General features: G+C 48.5%; 2 protein-coding genes across 2 annotated transcripts in view; both read left to right on the forward strand.

Moving 5' to 3' along the window:
- Positions 1-1,023: 1,023 nt before the first annotated feature.
- Positions 1,024-24,599, forward strand: part of LOC307208440 (uncharacterized protein) — a 76,465-nt gene continuing 52,889 nt past the window's right edge. Inside the window, exons 1-3 of the mRNA XM_079996502.1 lie at positions 1,024-1,307; positions 6,522-8,093; positions 8,206-8,269. Of these exons, the coding sequence (XP_079852628.1) occupies positions 1,038-1,307; positions 6,522-8,093; positions 8,206-8,269 (1,906 nt within the window). The 5' untranslated portion in view covers positions 1,024-1,037. The remainder of the gene's footprint in view (positions 1,308-6,521; positions 8,094-8,205; positions 8,270-24,599) is intronic.
- LOC307208443 (uncharacterized protein) lies at positions 13,884-21,365 on the forward strand (the record flags this gene model as incomplete). The annotated part of the gene is made up of 3 exons (XM_079996504.1): positions 13,884-14,228; positions 17,056-17,517; positions 21,354-21,365. Exons 1-3 carry the CDS (start codon positions 13,899-13,901, stop codon positions 21,363-21,365), a joined length of 804 nt encoding a protein of 267 aa, XP_079852630.1. The 5' UTR covers positions 13,884-13,898.

Genomic DNA, 24,599 nt, shown 5'->3' on the forward strand with positions numbered 1-24,599 from the left:
GCGGGGCATGGCGGAAACGAACCAATCCCCACCGCCCGTCTCCCCACTTCTTTGACAGACAACCTGGACCACCCAATCGCCTTCCGAGTTCCCCCCCCAGCCCTTCTTTCCAAACATCCACCAGCCAGTGGGCGGGGCTTGAGGCGAAGCAACCAATCCCCGCCGCGCCCGCCTTTGACGGACACCCTCACCACCCAATCCCCACCCTCCTCCCCTCAGAGCCGAAGCATCTCCACCCGGCGGGCGGGGCTTGAGGCCAAGCAACCAATCCCCGCCGCGCTGGCCTTTGACGGACACCTTCACCGCCCAATCCCCGCCCTCCTCCCCTCAGAGCCGAAGCATCTCCAGCCGGCGGGCGGGGCTTGAGGCCACGCAACCAATCCCGGCCGCGCTCGCCTTTGACGGACACCCTCACCGCCCAATCCCCGCCCTCCTCCCCTCAGAGCCGAAGCATCTCCAGCCGGCGGGCGGGGCTTGAGGCCCCCAGTGGGCGGGGCTTGAGGCGAAGCAACCAATCCCCGCCGCGCTGGCCGTTGACGGACACCTTCGCCGCCCAATCCCCGCCCTCCTCCCCTCAGAGCCGAAGCATCTCCAGCCGGTGGGCGGGGCTTGAGGCGAAGCAACCATTCCCCGCCGCGCTCGCCTTTGACGGACACCTACACCGCCCAATCCCATCCCTCCTCCCCTCAGAGCCGAAGCAGCTCCAGCCGGTGGGCGGGGCTTGAAGCCAAGCAACCAATCCCGGCCGCGCTCGCCTTTGACGGACACCTTCACCGCCCAATCCGCGCCCTCCTCACCTCAGAACCGAAGCATCTCCAGCCGGCGGGCGGGGCTTGAGGCCAAGCAACCAATCCCGGCCGCGCTCGCCTTTGACGGACACCTCCACCGCCCAATCCCCGCCCTCCTCCCCTCAGAGCCGAAGCATCTCCAGCCGGCGGGCGGGGCTTGAGGCCAAGCAACCAATCCCGGCCGCGCTGGCCTTTGACGGACACCCTCACCGCCCAATCCCCGCCCTCCTCACCTCAGGCCTGGCCGCCATGGAGGCCTCGCCTCGGCCGGAGTGGCAGCGGGCCTTGCTGGCGAAGAAGCGGGCCAAGGCGGCCTCGCTCTCCGGCCTCCTCGAGCTCTACTCGGCCCGGCCGGGCGTGCGGACCTTCCGCGCCGAGAGCCTCGTCATTGTGGAGCTCCGTGAGGGGGAAGCGGCCTATGGAGGCCAGGCTGGAGCGGCGGAGCTGAGGGCCGAGGAGGTGCTGGTCTACCAGCCGGAGCCGGGCCTGGTTCGACGGCTGAGGCGGCACTACGAGCCGGTAGGAAGGGATGGGAGCGGAGGAGAGGGCGGGGAATGGCGTCGGTTTGGCCACTGCGCATGCGCGGGAGGGAGGAGCTGCGCGGGAAGGAGGCGTCGCTTTGCCCACTGCGCATGCGCGGGAGGGAGGAGGGGTCAGTGCGCAGGCGCGGAGGGAGGAGCTGCGCGGGAAGGAGGCTCGCTTTGCCCACTGCGCATGCGCGGGAGGGAGGAGGGGCCAGTGCGCAGGCGCGGGAGGGAGGAGTGGTCAGGGCGCAGGCGCGGGAGGGAGGAGCTGCGCGGGAAGGAGGCTCGCTTTGCCCACTGCGCATGCGCGGGAGGGAGGAATGTTCAGGGCGCAGGCGCGGGAGGGAGGAATGTTCAGTGCGCAGGCGCGGAGGACGGAGCTGCGCGGGGAAGAAGGGCGAAGGGTTGCGCAGCGCGCATGCGCGGAGGACAAGGAGGTGGCTTGTCGCAGGAGCGGAGGAGGCCAGTACGCATGCGCGGAGGCCGAGAAGGTGGTTTTTCGCCAGCGAGAAGGGCGGAAGGAGGCTCGGGTTGCCCACTGCGCATGTGCAGAAAAGGCAAGGGCAGGGAGGGTAGTCAGTGCGCAGGCGCGGAGGGCGGAGGGGCAGCGGCCCGGGGATAAAGGGCGGGAGGAGGCGTCGGGTTGCGCATGTGCGGAGGGAGGAGTGGTCAGTGCTCAGGCGCGGAGGGAGGAGATAAGGGCGGAAGGAGGCTTCGGAGGGGGGAGTGCGCATGTGCGGGAGGGCCAAGAGCAGGGAGGGGTGGCCACTGCGCAGGCGCGGGGGGCAGAGCCGTGCGGGGGAGAAGGGCGGAAGGAGACTCGGGTTGCGCAGTGCGCCTGCGCGCAGGCCGGGTTGCCCACTGCGCATGTGCGGGAGGGAGGAGTGGTCATTGTTCAGGCGCGGAGGGCGGAGCTGCGCGGGGGAGAAGGGCGAAGGGTTGCGCAGTGCGCATGCGCGGAGGCCGAGAAGGTGATTTTTCGCCAGCGAGAAGGGCGGAAGGAGGCTCGGGTTGCCCACTGCGCATGTGCAGAAAAGGCAAGGGCAGGGAGGGTGGTCAGTGCGCAGGCGCGTAGGGCGGAGGGGGAGCGGCCCGGGGGAAAAGGGCGGGGGAGGCGTCGGGTTGCGCATGCGCGGAGGGAGGAGTGGTCAGTGCGCAGGCGCGGAGGGAGGAGCTGCGCGGGGAAGAAGGGCGGGAAAAGGCTCGGGTAGCGCAGTGCGCTTGCGCGCAGGCCGGGTTGCCCACTACGCATGTGCAGGAGGGAGGAGTGGTCAGTGCGCAGGCGCGGAGGGAGGAGCTGCGCGGGAAGGAGGCTCGCTTTGCCCACTGCGCATGCGCGGGACGGAGGAGGGGTCAGTGCGCAGGCGCGGAGGGAGGAGCTGCGCGGGAAGGAGGCTCGCTTTGCCCACTGCGCATGCGCGGGAGGGAGGAGGGGCCAGTGCGCAGGCGCGGGAGGGAGGAGTGGTCATTGCGCAGGCGCGGAGGGCGGAGCTGCGCGGGGGAGAAGGGCGAGGGTTGCGCAGTGCGCATGCGCGGAGGCCGAGAAGGTGGTTTTTCGCGAACGAGAAGGGCGGAAGGAAGGCAGAGGAAGGAGCTGCGCATGCGCAAAGGGCAAATGAGGGCCGAGGAGGTGCTGGTCTACCAGCCGGAGCCGGGCCTGGTTCGGCGGCTGAGGCGGCACTACGAGCCGGTAGGAAGGGACGGGAGCGGAGGAGAGGGCGGGGAATGGCGTCGGTTTGGCCACTGCGCATGCGCGGGAGGGAGGAGGGGTCAGTGCGCAGGCGTGGAGGGCGGAGCTGCGCGGGGAAGCAGGGCGGGAAAAAGGCTCGGGTAGCGCAGTGCGCATGCGCGCAGGCCGAGGAGAAGGGGCGGGTTGCCCACTGCGCATGTGCCGGAGGGAGGAGTGGTCGGGAAATGGTGTCGCTTTGGCCACTACGCATGCGCGGGAGGGAGGAGGGGTCAGTGCGCAGGCGCGGAGGGCGGAGCTGCGCGGGGAAGAAGGGCGAAGGGTTGCGCAGTGCGCATGCGCGGAGGCCGAGAAGGTGGTTTTTCGCAACCGAGAAGGGCGGAAGGAGGCTCGGGTGGCGCAGTGCGCATGCGCGCAGGCCGAGAAGCAGGGTCGGGTTGCCCACTGCGCATGTGCCGGAGGGAGGAGTGGTCGGGAAATGGCTCGCTTTGCCCACTGCGCATGCGCGGGAGGGAGGAGTGGTCAGGGCGCAGGCGCGGAGGGAGGAGCTGCGCGGGGAAGAAGACAGAAGGCCAGTGCGCATGCGCGGAGGCCGAGAAGGTGGTTTTTCGCAAGCGAGAAGGGCGGAAGGAGGCTCGGGTTGCCCACTGCGCATGTGCAGAAAAGGCAAGGGCAGGGAGGGTGGTCAGTGCGCAGGCGCAGAGGCCAGAGCTGCGCGGGGAAGAAGGGCGGAAGGAGACGTCGGGTTGCGCAGTGCGCACGCGTGGAGGCCGAGGAGGCGGTTTGTCGCAGGGCCGAAGGAGGCGTCGGGTTGCGCATGTGCGGTGGGCAGAGGGACGAGCTGCGCATGCGCAAAGGGCAGCTGAGGGCCGAGGAGGTGCTGCTTTACCAGCCGGAGCCGGGCCTGGTTCGACGGCTGAGGCGGCACTACGAGCCGGTAGGAAGGGATGGGAGCGGGGGAGAGGGCGGGGAATGGCGTCACTTTGGCCACTGCGCATGCGCGAGAGGGAGGAGGGGCCAGTGCGCAGGCGCGAGGGAGGAGCTGCGCGGGAAGGAGGCTCGCTTCGCCCACTGCGCATGCGCGGGAGGGAGGTGTGGCCAGTGCGCAGGCGCGGAGGACAAGGAGGTGGTTTGTCGGAGGAGCGGAGGAGGCCAGTGCGCATGCGCGGACGCCGAGAAGGTGGTTTTTCGCAAGCGAGAAGGGCGGAAGGAGGCTCGGGTGGCGCAGTGCGCATGCGCGCAGGCCGAGAGGCAGGGTCGGGTTGCCCACTGCGCATGTGCGCGGGGAAGAAGGGCGGAAGGAGGCTCGGGTAGTGCAGTGCGCATGCGCGCAGGCCGGGTTGCCCACTGCGCATGTGCGGGAGGGAGGAGTGGTCAGGGCGCAGGCGCGGAGGGCGGAGCTGCGCGGGGGAGAAGGGCGAAGGGTTGCGCAGCGCGCATGCGCGGAGGACAAGGAGGTGGTTTGTCGCAGGAGCGAAGGAGGCCAGTGCGCATGCGCGGAGGCCGAGAAGGTGGTTTTTCGCCAGCGAGAAGGGCGGAAGGAGGGTCGGGTTGCCCACTGCGCATGTGCAGAAAAGGCAAGGGCCGGGAGGGAGGAGCCGCGCGGGGAAGAAGGGCGAAGGAGGCGTCAGGTTGCCCACTGCGCATGTGCAGGATGGCCAAGGGGAGGGAGGATGGTCAGTGCGCATGCGCGGGAGGGAGGCGTGGCCAGGGCGCAGGCGCGGACGGCCGAGCTGCGTGTGGAAGAAGGGCGGAAGGAGGCTTCGGAGGGGGGAGTGCGCATGTGCGAAGGGCCAAGGGGAGGGAGGGTGGCCAGTGCGCAGGCGCGGAGGGCCAAGGGAGGAGATGCGCGGGGAAGAAGCGCGAAGGAAGCGTTGGGCTGCGCAGTGCGCATGTGCGGGAGGGAGGAGTGGTCAGTGCGCATGCGGGAAGGAGGCGTCGCTTTGCCCACTGCGCATGCGCGGGAGGGAGGAGTGGCCAGTGCGCATGCGCGAAGGCCGAGAAGGCTTGGTTTGCCCACTGCGCATGTGCGGGAGGGAGGAGTGGTCAGTGCGCAGGCGGGAAGGAGGCATCGCTTTGTCCACTGCGCATGCGCGGGAGGGAGGAGTGGCCAGTGCGCATGCGCGAAGGCCGAGAAGGCTTGGTTTGCCCACTGCGCATGTGCGGGAGGGAGGAGTGGTCAGTGCGCAGGCGCGGAGGGAGGAGCTCCGCGGGAAGGTGGCGTCGCTTTGCCCACTGCGCATGCGCGGGAGGGAGGAGCTCCGCGGGAAGGAGGCGTTGCTTTGCCCACTGCGCATGTGCGGGAGGGAGGAGTGACCAGTGCGCAGGCGCGGAGGGAGGAGCTCCACGGGAAGGAGGCGTCGCTTTGCCCACTGCGCATGTGCGGGAGGGCGGAGTGGTCAGTGCGCAGGCGCGGGGGCAAAGGGAGGAGATGCGCGGGGAATAAGCGCGAAGGAAGCGTTGGGTTGCGCAGTGTGCATGTGCGGGAGGGAGGAGTGGTCAGTGCGCAGGCGCGGGGGGCAAAGGGAGGAGATGCGCGGGGAATAAGCGCGAAGGAAGCGTTGGGTTGCGCAGTGCGCATGTGCGGGAGGAGTGGTCAGTGCGCAGGTGTGGAGGGAGGAGCTACGCGGGAAGGAGTGGCCAGTGCGCATGCGCGAAGGCCGAGGAGGGGGAGTGCGCATGTGCGAAGGGCCAAGGGGAGGGAGGGTGGCCAGTGCGCAGGCGCGAGGGGCAAAGGGAGGAGATGCGCGGGGAATAAGCGTGAAGGAAGCATTCGGGTGCGCATGTGCGGGAGGGAGGAGTGGTCAGTGCGCAGGCGCGGGGGGAGGAGCTGCGCGGGAAGGAGGCGTCGCTTTGCCCACTGCGCATGCGCGGGAGGGAGGAGTGGCCAGTGCACAGGCGCGAAGGGCAGAAGGAGGCTTGGTTTGCCCACTGCGCATGTGTGGCTTGGTTTGCCCACTGCGCATGTGTGGCTTGGTTTGCATGTGCGAGGGGCGCATGTGCAAAGAGCAAAGGGGAGGTTGAGGTTGGCCACTGCACATGTGCGGAGGGCAGAGGAACGGTCTGCCCATGTGCGAAGGGGAAAGGGGCTCGTTGCGCATGTGCGAGGGGCGCATGTGCAAAGAGCAAAGGGGAGGTTGAGGTTGGCCACTGCACATGTGCGGAGGGCAGAGGAACGGTCTGCCCATGTGCGAAGGGGAACGGGGCTCGTTGCGCATGTGCGAGGGGCGCATGTGCAAAGAGCAAAGGGGAGGTTGAGGTTGGCCACTGCACATGTGCGGAGGGCAGAGGAACGAGCTGCGCATGCGCCAAGTTTCAGAGGAGGAGCTGCGCATGGGCGAAGGGAAGCGGAGGGTTGGCCACTGCACATGTGCAAAGAGGAAAGGGCGGAGGATGTTTTGGGTTTGCCACTGCGCATGTGTGGAGGGCGGGCAGTGCGCATGCGCGAAGGGCAGAGCACATGTCCAAAGAGGCTTGGGTTTCCCAGTGCGCATTCGCAACCTCCATTCTTTTGCCCCGCAGGAGAAGCTGCGCATGTCTGAAGGGGAACGGGGCTCGCCGCACATGCGCGGCTCGCCGCCCCAGAAACCTATGGACACCTGTAGCCAGAACGGGCCAGAAGAAGTGCCGGGCGCCACACTGCACATGCGCGGAAGTCATGCGCCCCCATCGGAGGACTCTCTGAGTGTGTCCAAAGCGCAAAGTTGGCCGCCGCGCATGCACAGCACCTCACCACAGAAACCTATGGATACCTGTAGCCAGAACGGGCCAGAAGAAGTGCCGGGCGCCGCACTGCACATGCGCGGAAGGCATGCGCCCCCATCGGAGGACTCTCTGCGCGTGTCCAAAGCGCAAAGGTGGCCGCCGCGCATGCGCAGCCCCTCGCCACAGACCCCTATGGACGCCTCAAGCCGGGAAGAGGAAGCGCCGGGCGCCGCTCGGCGCATGCGCAACCCGGCGCACTCTCTGCGCATGTCCAAAGGGCAAAGCGGCTCGCCGCGCATGCGCAAGGGCCGGCGTGTTGCGTCACTACATAAACCTATGAGCCAGAACGGGGAAGCGCTGGGCGCCGCCCTGCGCATGCGCGGCGGCCAGGACGATACGCGCGCGTCCGATGCGCCGAAGATGCGCGAAGGCCGGGTTCAAGAGAAGGAAGCGCCTGGCGCCGCGCGGCGCATGCGCGACCCGCAGGCGGGCAAGGAGGCTCCAGGTGGCGCACTGCGCATGCGCAGCCCCTATGTGGAGAGGATCGCTGCCAATTCCTTCGTTGTGCACCCAAAAGGGCGCCGCGCTATAGATCCCAGGGAGGGATTGGCGGAGGAAGGTGATGCGCTTCCCCAAAGCGGCGCCTGGGCGGTGGCGCAGCGCACTATGGTTCCCGAGGAAAGCGCATGGGCGCCGGATGCTGCGGTTCCCAAAGGAAAAGCCTGGCTGCTTGCGCCTGACGCTACGCTTCCCAAAGGCGGCGTCTGGACGGTGGCGCAGCGCACTATGGTTCCCAAGACAAGCGCATGGGCGCCGGATGCTAAAGTTCCCAAAGGAAGCACATGGACGCTTGCGCCCGACGCCACACTTCCCAAGGAAGACGCATGGGCAAATGCGCCGCATACTATGGTTCCCAAGGCAAGCGCCTGGTCTGATTGTACAGTTCCCAAAGGAAGCGCATGGACGCTTGCGCCCGACGCCACACTTCCCAAGGAAGGCGCATGGGCAAAGGCGCCGCATACTATGGTTCCCAAGGCAAGCGCCTGGTCTGATTCTACAGTTCCCAAAGGAAGCGCATGGACGCTTGCGCCCGACGCCACACTTCCCAAGGAAGGCGCATGGGCAAAGGCGCCGCATACTATGGTTCCCAAGGCAAGCGCCTGGTCTGATTCTACAGTTCCCAAAGGAAGCGCATGGACGCTTGCGCCCGACGCTACGCTTCCCAAAGATGGCGCATGGGCAAATGCGCCCCATGCTATGGTTCCCAAGGCAAGCGCATGGGCGCCGGATGCTGCAGTTCCCAAAGGAAGCGCATGGACTCTTGCACCCGACGCTACGCTTCCCAAAGAAGGCGCATGGGCAAATGCACCCCATGCTATGGTTCCCAAGGCAAGCGCATGGGCGCCGGATGCTACAGTTCCCAAAGGAAGCGCATGGACGCTTGCGCCCGATTCCACGCTTCCCCAGGACGGCGCCTGCTCCGATTCTACGGTTCCCAAAGGAAGCGCATGGACGCTTGCGCCCGATTCCACGCTTCCCAAGGACGGCGCATGGCTGCCAGTCCCCAACCCAAGCGCCCGGTCCGAGCGGCGCACTACGACTCCCAACGGCGCACACAGGAGAGGGGAAGCCGCCGCCACGACTCCCGAGGAGACGCCCTCCCCGCGCGCTCCCCATGCGCGCTTGGGAACCGGCGCGCCACCGGGCGCACGCATGCGCTACAACTCCCCAGGCGGCGAGCGGGTGCCGGTCACCCTGATTGACGGCGACGCCACGCTTCCCCTGGCGCCGCTGGGGGTCCTCAGTCCCCGCCTGGAGGGCTGCGACGTGGCCGCGCTGGGTCCCGGGTTCGAGTCCCGTGTCGAAGCGGAGTTCCCGGCGCCCGGTCCTGGGTTCGAGGGAAGCGTCGCGCCGAGCCGGTATCCCAGCGCCGAGGAGATCGAGGTGATTGGCGGCTACCTGTCGCTGGGGAGGTCCTGCATGCGGAAAGGCGGGGCCAGGCGGAGGAAGAAGGTAGGGACACGTGTGTATTTGCGTGTACGTGTGCTTGTATGTATGTATGTGTGCGTGTATATGTGTGTGTATGTTTGTGTATGTAATATATATGTGAGGTGAATGGCGGCTACCTGTCGCTGGGGAGGTCCTGCATGCGGAAAGGCGGGGCCAGGCGGAGGAAGAAGGTAGGGACACGTGTGTATTTGCGTGTACGTGTGCTTGTATGTATGTATGTGTGTGTGTGTGTATGTATATCTATGTGTGTCTGTGTGTATATATGTGGAAATACATATGGGTGTGTATATGGGTGTGTGCTTATATGTATGTGTGTGTGTGTGTATATATGTAATATGTATGTGTGTGTGTGTATGTGTGTGTGTGTTTGTGTGTATATGTGTGTCTGTGTATATATGTGGAAATACATCTGGGTGTGTATATGGGTGTGTGCTTATATGTATATGTGTGTGTGTGTGTATGTAATATATGTGTGTGTGTGCGTGTGTGTATATATGTCTGTGTGTACGTGTATATGTGTGTGTGCTAATATGTGTGTATGTAATATATATGTGTGTGTATATGTGTGTGTATGTATATCTATGTGTGTCTGTGTGTATATATGCGGAAATACATATGGGAGTGTATATGTGTGTGTGCTTATATGTATGTGTGTGTGTGTGTGTATGTAATATATGTCTGTGTGCGTGTGTGAATATATGTCTGTGTGTACGTGTATATGTGTGTGTGCTAATATGTGTGTATGTAATATATATGTGTGTGTGTATGTGTGTGTGTATATATATATGTGTGTCTGTGGGTACGTGTATATGTGTGTGTGTGTGTAATATATGTGTGTGTGTGTGCGTGTGTGTATATATGTCTGTGGGTAAGTGTATATGTGTGTGTGCTAATATGTGTGTATGTAATATATATGTGTGTGTATATGTGTGTGTGTATATATGTATGTATGTGTGTGTATGTTATATGTGTGTGTGTGTGTGTCTGTGTGTACGTGTACATGTGTGTGCGCTAATATGTATGTGTGTGTATGTGTATATATACATGTGTGTGTCTGTGTGTATGTGTATATCTGTGTGCTGCTATGTATGTATGTATGTATGTGTAATATATGTGTGTGTGTATGTGTATATTTGTGTGTATGCATATATATGTGTGTATGTGTATATGTGTGTGCTGCTATGTATGCATGTATGTGTGTGTAATATATGTGTGTGTGTATATGTGTATACATATGTGTGAATGTGTGTCTGTGTGTATATATATGTGTGTGTCTGTGTGTACGTGTATGTGTGTGTGCTAATATGTATGTATGTATGTATGTATGTGTGATATATATGTCTGTGTGTATATGTGTATACATATGTGTGTATGTGTGTCTGTGTGTATATGTGTGTATAGGTGTGGGTATGTACATGTGTGTGTATATGCTACGACTCCCGAGGAGGCGCCCTCCCTCCCCGACCCCATGAGAACCGTCGCGCCACCGGGCGCCCGCATGCGCTACAACTCCCCACGCGGCGAGCGGGTGCCGGTCACCCTGATTGACGGCGACGCCACGCTTCCCCTGGCGCCGCTGGGGGTCCTCAGTCCCCGCCTGGAGGGCTGCGACGTGGCCGCGCTGGGTCCCGGGTTCGAGTCCCGTGTCGAAGCGGAGTTCCCGGCGCCCGGTCCCGGGTTCGAGGGAAACGTAGCGCCGAGCCGGTATCCCAGCGCCGAGGAGATCGAGGTGATTGGCGGCTACCTGGCGCTGGGGAGGTCCTGCATGCGGAAAGGCGGGGCCAGGCGGAGGAAGAAGGTAGGGACACGTGTGTATTTGCGTGTACGTGTGCTTGTATGTATGTGTGTGTGTGTATATGTGTGTGTATGTATATCTATGTGTGTCTGTGTGTATATATGTGGAAATACATATGGGTGTTTGTGCTTATATGTATGTGTGTGTGTGTGTGTATGTAATATGTATGTGTGTGTGTATGTGTGTGTGTGTGTTTGTGTGTATATGTGTGTCTGTGTATATATGTGGAAATACATATGGGTGTGTATATGCGTGTGTGCTTATATGTATATGTGTGTGTGTGTGTGTGTGTGTGTGTATGTAATATATGTATGTGTGTGTGTGCGTGTGTGTATATATGTCTGTGTGTACGTGTATATGTGTGTGTGCTAATATGTGTGTATGTAATATATATGTGTGTGTATATGTGTGTGTGTATATATATATGTGTGTCTGTGGGTACGTGTATATGTTTGTGTGTGTGTATGTAATATATGTGTGTGTGTGCGTGTGTGTATATATGTCTGTGGTTCGTGTATATGTGTGTGTGCTAATATGTGTGTATGTAATATATATGTGTGTGTATATGTGTGTGTATATATGTATGTATGTGTGTGTATGTTATATGTGTGTGTGTGGGTGTCTGTTTGTGTGTACGTGTACATGTGTGTGCGCTAATATGTATGTATGTGTGTGTGTATGTGTATATATACATGTGTGTGTCTGTGTGTATGTGTATATGTGTGTGCTGCTATGTATGTATGTATGTATGTGTAATAAATGTGTGTGTGTATGTGTATATGTGTGTGTATGTGTATATGTGTGTGTATGTATATATATGTGTGTATGTGTATATGTGTGTGCTGCTATGTATGCATGTATGTGTGTGTAATATATGTGTGTGTATATGTGTATACATATGTGTGTGTGTGTCTGTGTGTATATATATGTGTGTGTCTGTGTGTACGTGTCTGTGTGTGTGCTAATATGTATGTATGTGTGATATATATGTCTGTGTGTATATGTGTATACATATGTATGTGTGTATGTGTGTCTGTGTATATATATGTGTGTGTCTATGTGTATATATGTGGAAATATATGTGTCTGTGTGTATAGGTGTGGGTATGTACATGTGTGTGTATATGCTACGACTCCCGAGGAGGCGCCCTCCCTCCCCGACCCCATGACAACCGTCGCGCCACCGGGCGCCCGCATGCGCTACAACTCCCCACGCGGCGAGCGGGTGCCGGTCACCCGGATTGACGGCGACGCCACGCTTCCCCTGGCGCCGCTGGGGGTCCTCAGTCCCCGCCTGGAGGGCTGCGACGTGGCCGCGCTGGGTCCCGGGTTCGAGTCCCGTGTCGAAGCGGAGTTCCCGGCGCCCGGTCCTGGGTTCGAGGGAAACGGAGCGCCGAGCCGGTATCCCAGCGCCGAGGAGATCGAGGTGATTGGCGGCTACCTGGCGCTGGGGAGGTCCTGCATGCGGAAAGGCGGGGCCAGGCGGAGGAAGAAGGTAGGGACACGTGTGTACTTGTGTGCATACGTGTGTACGTGTATATGTGTGTGTGCTTATATGTATGTGCGTGTGTGTAATATATGTGTGTGCGCTAATATGTGTGTATGTAATATATATGTGTGTGTATATGTGTGTGTATATATGTATGTATGTGTGTGTATGTTATATGTGTGTGTGTGGGTGTCTGTTTGTGTGTACGTGTACATGTGTGTGCGCTAATATGTATGTATGTGTGTGTGTATGTGTATATATACATGTGTGTGTCTGTGTGTATGTGTATATGTGTGTGCTGCTATGTATGTATGTATGTATGTGTAATAAATGTGTGTGTGTATGTGTATATGTGTGTGTATGTGTATATGTGTGTGTATGTATATATATGTGTGTATGTGTATATGTGTGTGCTGCTATGTATGCATGTATGTGTGTGTAATATATGTGTGTGTATATGTGTATACATATGTGTGTGTGTGTCTGTGTGTATATATATGTGTGTGTCTGTGTGTACGTGTCTGTGTGTGTGCTAATATGTATGTATGTGTGATATATATGTCTGTGTGTATATGTGTATACATATGTATGTGTGTATGTGTGTCTGTGTATATATATGTGTGTGTCTATGTGTATATATGTGGAAATATATGTGTCTGTGTGTATAGGTGTGGGTATGTACATGTGTGTGTATATGCTACGACTCCCGAGGAGGCGCCCTCCCTCCCCGACCCCATGACAACCGTCACGCCACCGGGCGCCCGCATGCGCTACAACTCCCCAGGCGGCGAGCGGGTGCCGGTCACCCTGATTGACGGCGACGCCACGCTTCCCCTGGCGCCGCTCGGGGTCCTCAGTCCCCGCCTGGAGGGCTGCGACGTGGCCGCGCTGGGTCCCGGGTTCGAGTCCCGTGTCGAAGCGGAGTTCCCGGCGCCCGGTCCTGGGTTCGAGGGAAACGGAGCGCCGAGCCGGTATCCCAGCGCCGAGGAGATCGAGGTGATTGGCGGCTACCTGTCGCTGGGGAGGTCCTGCATGCGGAAAGGCGGGGCCAGGCGGAGGAAGAAGGTAGGGACACGTGTGTATTTGCGTGTATATGTGTGTGTGTGTGTGTGTGTGTGTGTGTATGTGTGTGTGCTTATATGTTTGTTTGTGTGTATGTAATATATCTGTCTGTGTGTGTGTATATGTGTGTGTGTCTGTGGGTACGTGTATATGTGTGTGTGTGTGTATGTAATATATGTGTGTGTGCGTGTGTGTATATATGTCTGTGTGTACGCTAATATGTGTGTATGCAATATATATGTGTGTGTATGTATGTATGTGTGTGTTTACGTGTATATGCGTGTGTGCTTATATGTATGTATGTGTGTAATATATCTGTGTGTGTGTATATATGTGTGTACGTGTATATGTATGTGTACGTGTATATGTGTGTGTACGTGTATATGTGTGTGTGCTTATATGTATGTATGTGTGTATGTAATATATCTGTGTGTGTGTGTGTGTGTATATGTGTGTGTGTATATGTGTGTACGTGTATATGTGTGTGCTTATGTGTATGTATGTGTGTGTATGTAATATATGTGTGTGTGTGTGTGTGTATGTGAGTCTGTGTGTATATATGTGGAAATACATATGGGTGTGTATATGTGTGTGTGCTTATATGTATGTATGTGTCTATGTGATATATATGTGTGTGTGTATATGTGTATATATGTGTGTGTGTGTATGTATATATGTGTGTGTCTGTGTGTACGTGTATATGTGTGTGTGCTTATATGTATGTATGTTTGTGTATGTAATATATATGTGTGTATATATGTGTATATGTGTGGGTATGTATATATCTGTGTCTGTTTGTGTGTACGTGTATATGTGTGTGTGCTAATTCCCTCGACCCCATGAGAACCGTCACGCCACCGGGCGCCCGCATGCGCTACAACTCCCCACGCGGCGAGCGGGTGCCGGTCACCCTGATTGACGGCGACGCCACGCTTCGCCTGGCGCCGCTGGGGGTCCTCAGTCCCCGCCTGGAGGGCTGCGACGTGGCCGCGCTGGGTCCCGGGTTCGAGTCCCGTGTCGAAGCGGAGTTCCCGGCGCCCGGTCCTGGGTTCGAGGGAAACGGAGCGCCGAGCCGGTATCCCAGCGCCGAGGAGATCGAGGTGATTGGCGGGTACCTGTCGCTGGGGAGGTCCTGCATGCGGAAAGGCGGGGCCAGGCGGAGGAAGAAGGTATGTTCATGCGTGTACTTGTGTGCATATGTGTGTACGTGTATATGTGTGTGTGCTTATATGTATGTATGTGTGTAATATATATGTGTCTGTGTATATGTGTGTGTGCTTATATGTATGTGTATGTATGTAATATATATGTTTGTGTGTACATGTATATGTGTGTGTGCTAATATGTATGTATGTAATATATGTGTGTCTGTGTATGTGTGTGTGTATACACATTTTTGTGTGTGTATGTGTGTGTACATGTATATGTGTGTGTGCTTGTATCTATGTGTGTATATGTGTGTGTGCTAATATGTGTGTGTGTGTGTGTGTGTGTGTGTATGTATATGTGGAAATATATATATGGGTGTATATATGTGTGTATATGTGTGTGTGCTAATATGTATGTATGGGTGTGTGTGTGTGTCTGTGTGTGTATGTATATATATGTGTTTATATGTTTGTGTGTACGTGTATATGTGTGTGTGCTAATATGTATGTATGTCTGTGTGTGCTTATATGTATGTATGTGTGTGTGTATGTATGTATATATATATGTGTGTGTGTGTGTATGTGTGTGTGTGTGTGTATGTATATATATATATGTGTGTCTGTGTATATATGTGGAAATATATATATGGGTGTGTATATGTGTGTACGTGTATATGTGTGTGTGCTAATATGTATATATGTAATATATATGTGTCTGTGTGTGTGTCTGTGTATGTATATGTGCATGTATAATATATGTGTCTGTATATATATATGTGTATATGTATGTATGTATGTGGAAATATATAAGTGTGTGTGTGTATGTATGTATAAATATATATGTATGTATGTATGTGTGTCTGTGTATGTATATGTGTGTGTGTGTGTGTGTGTGTGTTCATGCGTCTGTGATATATTTCTGTGTGTATATGTATGTATGTGTGTATGGAGAAATGTGGACATGTGTGTGTGTGTGATATGTCTATGTATGTCTATGTCTGTGTGTATGTATATACATGTGTATGTGTATGTATATACATGTGTGTCTGTGTGTGTATATATGTGGAAATATATATGGGGGTGTGTGTATGTGTGTATATGTTTGTGTGTACGTGTATATGTGTGTGTGCTAATATGTATGTATATAATATATATGTGTGTGTGTGTCTGTGTGTATGTATATGTGCATCTATAATATATGTGTCTGTATATATATGTGTATATTTATGTGTGTGTGTGTATGTATGTATATATGTGGAAATATATAAGGGTGTGTGTTTATGTATGTATAAATATATATATGTATGTGTGTCTGTGTATGTATATGTGTGTGTGTTCATGTGTCTGTGATATATTTGTGTGTGTATATGTATGTGTGTGTGTGTATGGAGAAATTTGGACATATATTTGCGTGTGTGTGTGTGTGATATGTCTATGTATGTCTATGTGTGTATGTATATACATGTGTGTCTGTTTGTGTGTATATATGTGGAAATATATATATGGGTGTGTATATGTGTGTATATGTTTGTGTGTACGTGTATATGTGTGTCTGCTAATATGTATGTATGTAATATATGTGTGTGTGTATGTGGCTGTGGCTGTGTATGTATATGTGCATGTATAATATATGTCTTTGTATATATATATGTGTATATTTATGTGTGTGTATGTATGTATATATGTGGAAATATATAAGGGTGTGTATGTATGTATGTATAAATATATATATGTATGTGTGTCTGTGTATGTATATGTATGTGTGTGTGTGTGTGTATGTGTGTGTGTGTTCATGCGTCTGTGATATATTTGTGTGTGTATATGTATGTATGTGTGTATGGAGAAATGTGGACATGTGTGTGTGTGTGTGATATGTCTATGTATGTCTATGTGTGTGTGTATTTATATACATGTGTATGTGTATGTATATACATGTGTGTCTGTGTGTGTGTGTGTATATGTGGAAATATATATGGGTGTGTGTATATGTGTGTATATGTTTGTGTGTACGTGTATATGTGTGTGTGTTAATATGTATGTATGTAATATGTGTGTGTGTGTCTGTGTGTATGTATATGTGCATGTATAATATATAAGTGTCTGTATATATATATGTGTATATGCGTGTGTATGTATGTATATATGTGGAAATATATAAGGGTGTGTATGTATGTATGTATGTATGTATAAATCTATATGTATGTGTGTCTGTGTATGTATATGTGTGTGTGTATATGTGTGTGTTCATGTGTCTGGGATACATTTGTGTGTGTATATGTATGTGTGTGTGTGTGTGGAGAAATGTGGACATATCTTTGCGTGTGTGTGTGTGTGATATGTCTATGTATGTACATGTGTGTATGTATATACATGTGTGTCTGTGTGTATATATGTGGAAATATATATATGGGTGTGTATATGTGTGTATATGTTTGTGTGTACGTGTATATGTGTATTTGCTAATATGTATGTATGTAATATATATGTGTGTGTATGTGGCTGTAGCTGTGTATGTATATATGCATGTATAATATATAAGTGTATATATATATGTGTATATTTATGTGTGTGTATGTATGTATATATGTGGAAATATATAAGGGTGTGTATGTATGTATGTATGTATGTATGTATAAATCTACATGTATGTGTGTCTGTGTATGTATATGTGTTTGTGTATATGTGTGTCTTCATGCGTCTGTGATACATTTGTGTGTGTATATGTATGTGTGTGTGTGTGTGTGGAGAAATGTGGACATATATTTGCGTGTGTGTGTGTGTGATATGTCTATGTATGTACATGTGTGTATGACCCCCAACCCGCCCCGGCTTCCTCTCCCCCCTCCAGCTGAAGATCTCCTTCCACGACCTCCACACCATGTTTGAGTACCCTTCCGAGAACTCCCTAGAAGGGCAGGAAGTGGAGGAGGAAGTGGAGGAGGAAGAGGAAGAGGAAGAGGAAGAAGAGTACGCCTCCGAGGTGGACCAGGCCCCGCCCCTTCCTGCCGCCAAGAGGGCGGCGCCGGCGGGGAGGAAAGACGCAGGCAAGGCGGAGCTTCCTTTTCTTGGTCTTCTACTTCCTCCTTCCTCTTCCTCCTCGTCTTCTTCCTCCTCCTTGTTCTTGGTCTTCTTCCTCCTCTTCCTATTTGTCGCCTTCTTCTCTTCCTCTTCTTCCTCTTCTTCTTTCTCCTCTTCCTCTTCCTTTATCTTCTTCTTCCTCTTCTTCTTCTCCTTGTCATCTTCTTCCTCTTCCTCTATCTTATCCTTCTCTTCCTCTTCTTGTTTTCTTCCTCTTCTTCTTCCTCTTTTTGTCCTCCTCCTCTTCCTCTTCCTCTTCCTCTTTCTCCTCTTCTTCTTCCTCTTCTTCTTCCTCCTCCTTTTTCTTGGTCTTCCTCCTCTTCCTATTCGTCGTCTTCTTCTCTTCTTCCTCTTCTTCCTCCTCTTCCTCTTCCTTTATCATCTTCCTCTTCTTCTTCTTCTTCCTCCTCCTTGTCATCTTCTTCCTCTTCCTCTATCTTATTCTTCTCTTCCTCTTCTTCTTTTCTTCCTCATCTTCTTCCTCTTTTTGTCCTCTTCCTCCCTCTTCCTCTTTCTCCTCTTCTTCTTCCTCTTCTTCCTCCTCCTTTTTCTTGGTCTTCTTCCTCCTCTTCCTATTCGTCATCTTCTTCTCTTCTTCCTCCTCCTCCTCTCCTTCCTCCTCTTCCTTTATCTTCTTCCTCTTCCTCTTCTTCCTCCTCCTTGTCATCTTCTTCCTCTTCCTCTTCTTCTTTTCTTCCTCTTCTTCTTCCTCTTCTTCTCCTCTTCCTCCTCCTCCTCTTCTTCTTCCTCCTCTTCTTCCTCTTCTTCCTCTTCTTCCTCTTCCTCTTCTTCCTCTTTTTGTCCTCTTCCTCCTCCTCTTCCTCTTCCTCTTTCTCCTCTTCTTCTTCCTCTTCTTCATCCTCCTCCTTTTTCTTGGTCTTCCTCCTCTTCCTCTTCCTTTATCTTTTTCTTCCTCTTCTTCTTCTTCCTCCTCCTTGTCATCTTCTTCCTCTTCCTCTATCTTATTCTTCTCTTCCTCTTCTTGTTTTCTTCCTCTTCTTCTTCCTCTTTTTGTCCTCTTCCTCCTCCTCCTCTTCCTCTTCCTCTTTCTCCTCTTCTTCTTCCTCTTCTTCTTCCTCCTCCTTTTTCTTGGTCTTCCTCCTCTTCCTATTCGTCGTCGTCTTCTCTTCTTCCTCCTCCTCCTCCTCTTCTTCCTCCTCTTCCTCTTCCTTTATCTTTTTCTTCCTCTTCTTCTTCTTCCTCCTCCTTGTCATCTTCTTCCTCTTCCTCTATCTTATTCTTCTCTTCCTCTTCTTGTTTTCTTCCTCTTCTTCTTCCTCTTTTTGTCCTCTTCCTCCTCCTCCTCCTCTTCCTCTTCCTCTTTCTCTTCTTCTTTCTCTTCTTCTTCCTCCTCCTCCTTTTTCTTGGTCTTCTTCCTCCTCTTCCTATTTGTCGTCTTCTCTTCTTCCTCCTCTTCCTCTTCCTTTATCTTCTTCTTCCTCTTCTTCTTCTTCCTCCTTGTCATCTTCTTCCTCTTCCTCTATCTTCTTCTTCTCTTCCTCTTCTTCTTTTCTTCTTCTTCCTCTTTTTGTCCTCTTCCTCCTCCTCCTCCTCCTCCCTCTTCCTCTTTCTCCTCTTCTTCTTCCTCTTCTTCTTCCTCCTCCTTTTTCTTGGTCTTCTTCCTCCTCTTCCTATTCGTCGTCTTCTTCTCTTCTTCCTCCTCCACCACTTCTTCCTCCTCTTCCTCTTCCTTTATCTTCTTCCTCTTCTTCTTCCTCCTCCTCCTTGTCATCTTCTTCCTAATCCTCTATCTTCTTCTTCTCTTCCTCATCTTGTTTTTTTCTCCTTCCTTTACTTTCTCTTATTCTTCTTCCTCTTCTTCTTCCTCTTCTTCCTCCTCCTCCTCTTCTTCTTCCTCTTTTTGTCTTCTTCCTCCTTCCTCCTCCTTTTTCCTCTTATTCTTCTTTTTCCTCTTGTTCTTCTTCCTCTTCTTCTTCCTCTTTTTTTCTCCTTCCTCTTTCTTTGTCTTCATCTTGTTCTTCTTTTCCGCTTCTTCTACCTCCTCCTTTTTCCTTCTTCCTCTTCCTCTTTTTCTTCGTCTTGTTCCTCTTCTTTTTCTTCCTCTTCTTCTTTTCCTCCTCTTCCTCCTCCTCTTCCTCCTCCTCTTCCTCTTCCTCTTCCTCTTCCTCCTCCTTCTCTTCCTCCTCCTCTTCTTCCTCTTCTTCTTTTTCCTCTTCTTCTTCTTCCTCTTCTTCTTCCTCTTTTTTTCTCCTTCCTCTTCCTTTTTCTTCGTCTTGTTCCTCTTCGTCTTCTTTTTCTTACTCTTCTTTTCCTCCTCTTCCTCCTCCTCTTCCTCCTCCTTCTCTTCGTCCTCCTCTTCTTCCTCTTCTTCTTCTTCCTCTTCTTCTTCCTCCTTTTTCCTTCTTCCTCTTCCTCTTTTTCTTCGTCTTGTTCCTCTTCTTTTTCTTACTCTTCTTTTCCTCCTCTTCCTCCTCCTCTTCTTCCTCTTCCTCTTCCTCCTCCTTCTCTTCCTCCTCTTCTTCCTCTTCTTCTTTTTCCTCTTCTTCTTCTTCTTCCTCTTCTTCTTCCTCTTTTTTTCTCCTTGCTCTTCCTTTTTCTTCGTCTTGTTCCTCTTCTTTTTCTTCCTCTTCTTCTTTTCCTCCTCTTCCTCCTCCTCTTCCTCCTCTTCCTCCTCTTCTTCTTCCTCTTCCTCCTCCTTCTCTTCCTCCTCCTCTTCTTCCTCTTCTTTTTCCTCTTCGTCTTCCTCTTCTTCTTCCTTTTTTCTCCTTGCTCTTCCTTTTTCTTCGTCTTGTTCCTCTTCTTTTTCTTCCTCTTCTTCTTTTCCTCCTCTTCCTCCTCCTCTTCCTCCTCTTCCTCTTCCTCCTCCTTCTCTTCCTCCTCCTCTTCTTCCTCTTCTTTTTCCTCTTCGTCTTCCTCTTCTTCTTCCTTTTTTCTCCTTCCTCTTCCTTTTTCTTCGTCTTGTTCCTCTTCTTTTTCTTCCTCTTCTTCTTTTCCTCCTTTCCTCCTCTTCTTCCTCTTCCTCCTCCTTCTCTTCCTCCTCCTCTTCTTCTTCCTCTTCTTCTTTTTCCTCTTCTTCTTCTTCTTCCTCTTCTTCTTCCTCTTTTTTTCTCTTTCCTCTTCCTTTTTCTTCGTCTTGTTCCTCTTCCTTTTTCTTCCTCTTCTTCTTTTCCTCTTCTTCTTCCTCCTTCTTTTTCCTTCTTCCTCCTCTTCCTCTTCTTCCTCCTCCTCTTCTTCCTCTTCCTCCTCCTCCTCTTCCTCCTCCTCCTCTTCTTCCTCTTCTTCTTTTTCCTCTTCTTCTTCTTCTTCCTCTTCTTCTTCCTCTTTTTTTCTCCTTCCTCTTCCTTTTTCTTCGTCTTGTTCCTCTTCTTTTTCTTCCTCTTCTTCTTTTCCTCTTCTTCTTCCTCCTCCTTTTTCCTTCTTCCTCCTCTTCCTCCTCTTCTTCTTTCTCTTCCTCCTCCTCTTCTTCTTTTTCCTCTTTTTTCTCCTTCCTCTTCCTTTTTCTTCGTCTTGTTCCTCTTCTTTTTCTTCCTCCTCTTCCTCCTCCTCCTCTTCCTCCTCCTCCTCCTTCTCTTCCTCCTCTTCTTCCTCTTCTTCTTTTTCCTCTTCTTCTTTCTCTTCTTCTTCCTCTTTTTTCTCCTTCCTCTTCCTTTTTCTTCCTCTTCTTCTTTTCCTCTTCTTCTTCCTCCTTTTTCCTTCTTCCTCCTCTTCTTCCTCTTCCTCCTCCTCCTCTTCTTTTACTATTATTATTTACTATAATTATATACTATAATATACTATAATAATATACTATTATTATTATTATTATTATTATTATTATTATTATTACCATTATTATTAACGGGAGTTTTAATGGGGTGGAAGCGGACAGCGATCAAAAGAGCTGATTATTAAGATGATTACGATGATGATTATTAATTTAATAATAATAATAATAATAATAATAATAATAATAATGACATTCCAATGTCCTCCTCAGGTTTCTCCCCCGATTCGCACCCGGGGTTAGGTGGCGAGTTCGAGGTAAGGCTTCTTCGTTATCATATTAATTAATTAATAATCAATCGTATTAATCAGATTAATAAGACTTGTCTCCTGCCCTGCACTTAGTTTGGGAGATAAACACACATTATTATTATTATTATTATTATTATTATTATTATTATTATTATTATCATTATCATCATCATCATCATTATCATCATCTATCCCTATTATTATTATCATTATCACTATCATCACTATTATTGTTATCACTATTATTATCATTATCACTATTATTATCATTATCACTACTATTATTATCATCATTATCATCGTCATTATCCCTATTATCTTTATCATTAGTGTTGTTATCATTATCACTATTATTATTCAAATTATTATTATCATTATCATCATCATCCTCACTATCACTATCTATCACTATTATTATTATTATATCACTATTATTATATATTACTATATTATTATTATTATTATTATTATTATCATCGTCATTATTATTATCATCATCATCATCACCATTATTGTTATCATTATCATTCATTATCACTATTATTAATATTATCATGTTTATCACTATTATTATTATTATTATTATTACTCTTATTATCATCACTATCATCACTATTATTGTTATCATTATCACTATTATTATTATTATTATTATTATTATTATTATCATTATCATTCTCACTATTATCTATCATTATTGTTATTCTCACTATTGTCGTAATCACTATTATTATTTAAAATATTATTATCATCCTTATTATTATTATTATTATTATTATTATTATTATTATTTAGATTTGTCCCCAACCCTTCATGCGAAACCCTCATTATTATCCCAAATCATTATTAATAACATGGGTTTCTTAATCCTATTATTATTATTATTATTATTATTATTATTATTATTATCACTATCATCACTATTATTGTTATCACTATTATTGTCATCACTATTATTATCACTATTATTATCATTATCACTATTATTATTATCATTATCACTATCATCACTATTATTGTTGTCACTATTATTGTCATCATCACTATTATCATTATCACTATTATTATCATTATCACTATTATTATCATCATTATCACTATTATTATTATTATTATTATTATTATCTTTATCACTATTATTATTATCATTATCACTATCATCACTATTATTGTTATCACTATTATTGTCATCATCACTATTATCATTATCACTATTATTATCATTATCACTGTTATTATTATTATCATCATTATCACTACTATTATCATCATTATCATCGTCATTATCCCTATTATCTTTATCATTATTGTTGTTATCATTATCACTATTATTATTCAAATTATTATTATCATTATCATCATCATCCTCACTATTATTATTATTATTATTATTATTTAGATTTCTCCCCAACCCTTCATGCGAAACCCTCATTATTATCCCGAATCATTATTAATCACGTGGGCTTTTTAATCCTATTATTATTATTATTATTATTATCTTTATCACTATTATTATTATCATTATCACTATCATCACTATTATTGTTATCACTATTATTATTATTATCACTATTATTATTATTATCATCATTATCATAGTCATTATCACTATTATCTTTATCATTATTGTTGTTATCATTATAACTATTATTATTCAAATTATTATTATCATTATCATCATCATCCTCACTATCACTATCTATCACTATTATTATTATTATTATTATTATTATTATTATTATTATTATATCACTATTATTATTATTATATTACTATATATTACTATATTATTATCACTATTATTATTATTATTATCATCATTCTCACTATTATCTATCATTATTGTTATCATTCTCACTATTGTCGTAATCACTATTATTATTTAAAATATTATTATCATCCTCACTATTATTATTATTATTATTATTATTATTATTATTTAGATTTCTCCCCAACCCTTCATGCGAAACCCTCATTATTATCCCAAATCATTATTAATCACGTGGGTTTTTTAATCCTATTATTATTATTATTATTATTATTATTAATTATAATTATTAATGATTAATTATTATTCTACCCCACAGCTCACCCTGGCCGGCGCCCGGTCCGACTTTGGCAGCGAAACCGCCCTCTACTTCTGAGCACCTGAAATTGGGATTTATTATTATTATTATTATTATTATTATTATTATTATTATTATTTTCCTTTTCTGCCCAAGTCCTGAGTTTGCGAATGATGAAATCCAATTAAGAAAATCAAATTATTATTATTATTTAGGGGAGTTGGGATGGGGTGGAATGGAAGGGAACAGAATGTTGTTGTTATTATTATTATTATTATTATTATTATTGAGTGGTGCTAATTTTGAAGGGTACAGCGATCTAAAGAGCAGATTATTATTATTATTATTATTATTATTATTATTATTATTAGATGGGTGTTTAAATAGGGCGGAATAGTACAGCGATCTAAAGAGCTGATTATTATTATTATTATTATTATTATTATTATTATTGAGTGGGGCTAATTTTGAAGGGTACAGCGATCTAAAGAACAGATTATTATTATTATTATTATTATTATTATTATTGAGTGGGGCTAATTTTGAAGGGTACAGCGATCTAAAGAGCAGATTATTATTATTATTATCATTATTATTATTGTTATTATATGATGGGTGTTTAAATAGGGCAGAATAGTACAGCGATCTAAAGAGCTGATTATTATTATTATTATTATTATTATTATTGAGTGAAGGGAGTTTTCATGGGTTGGAATAGTACGATCAAAAGAGCAGAATATTATTATTATTATTATTATTATTATTATTATTATTATTATTATTATTATTATTATTGAGTGGGGCTAATTTTGAAGGGAACAGTGATCTAAAGAGCAGATTATTATTATTATTATTATTATTATTATTATTATTATTATCATATGATGGGTGTTTAAATAGGGCGGAATAGTACAGCGATCTAAAGAGCTGATTATTATTATTATTATTATTATTATTATTATTGAGTGATGGGAGTTTTGATAGGGTGGAAGGGTACAGCGATCAAGAGCTTATTATTATTATTATAATTATTATTATTGTTGTTATTATTATTATTGAGTGGTGCTAATTTTGAAGGGTACGGCGATCTAAAGAGCTTATTATTATTATTATTATTATTATTATTATTGAGTGAAGGGAGTTTTCATGGGTTGGAATAGTACGATCAAAAGAGCAGATTATTATTATTATTATTATTATTATTATTATTATTGAGTGGGGCTAATTTTGAAGGGTACAGCGATCTAAAGAGCAGATTATTATTATTATTATT

This window comes from Podarcis cretensis (assembly GCF_951804945.1).
Source record: "Podarcis cretensis genome assembly, contig: SCAFFOLD_38, whole genome shotgun sequence".
Taxonomy (NCBI): domain Eukaryota; kingdom Metazoa; phylum Chordata; class Lepidosauria; order Squamata; family Lacertidae; genus Podarcis; species Podarcis cretensis.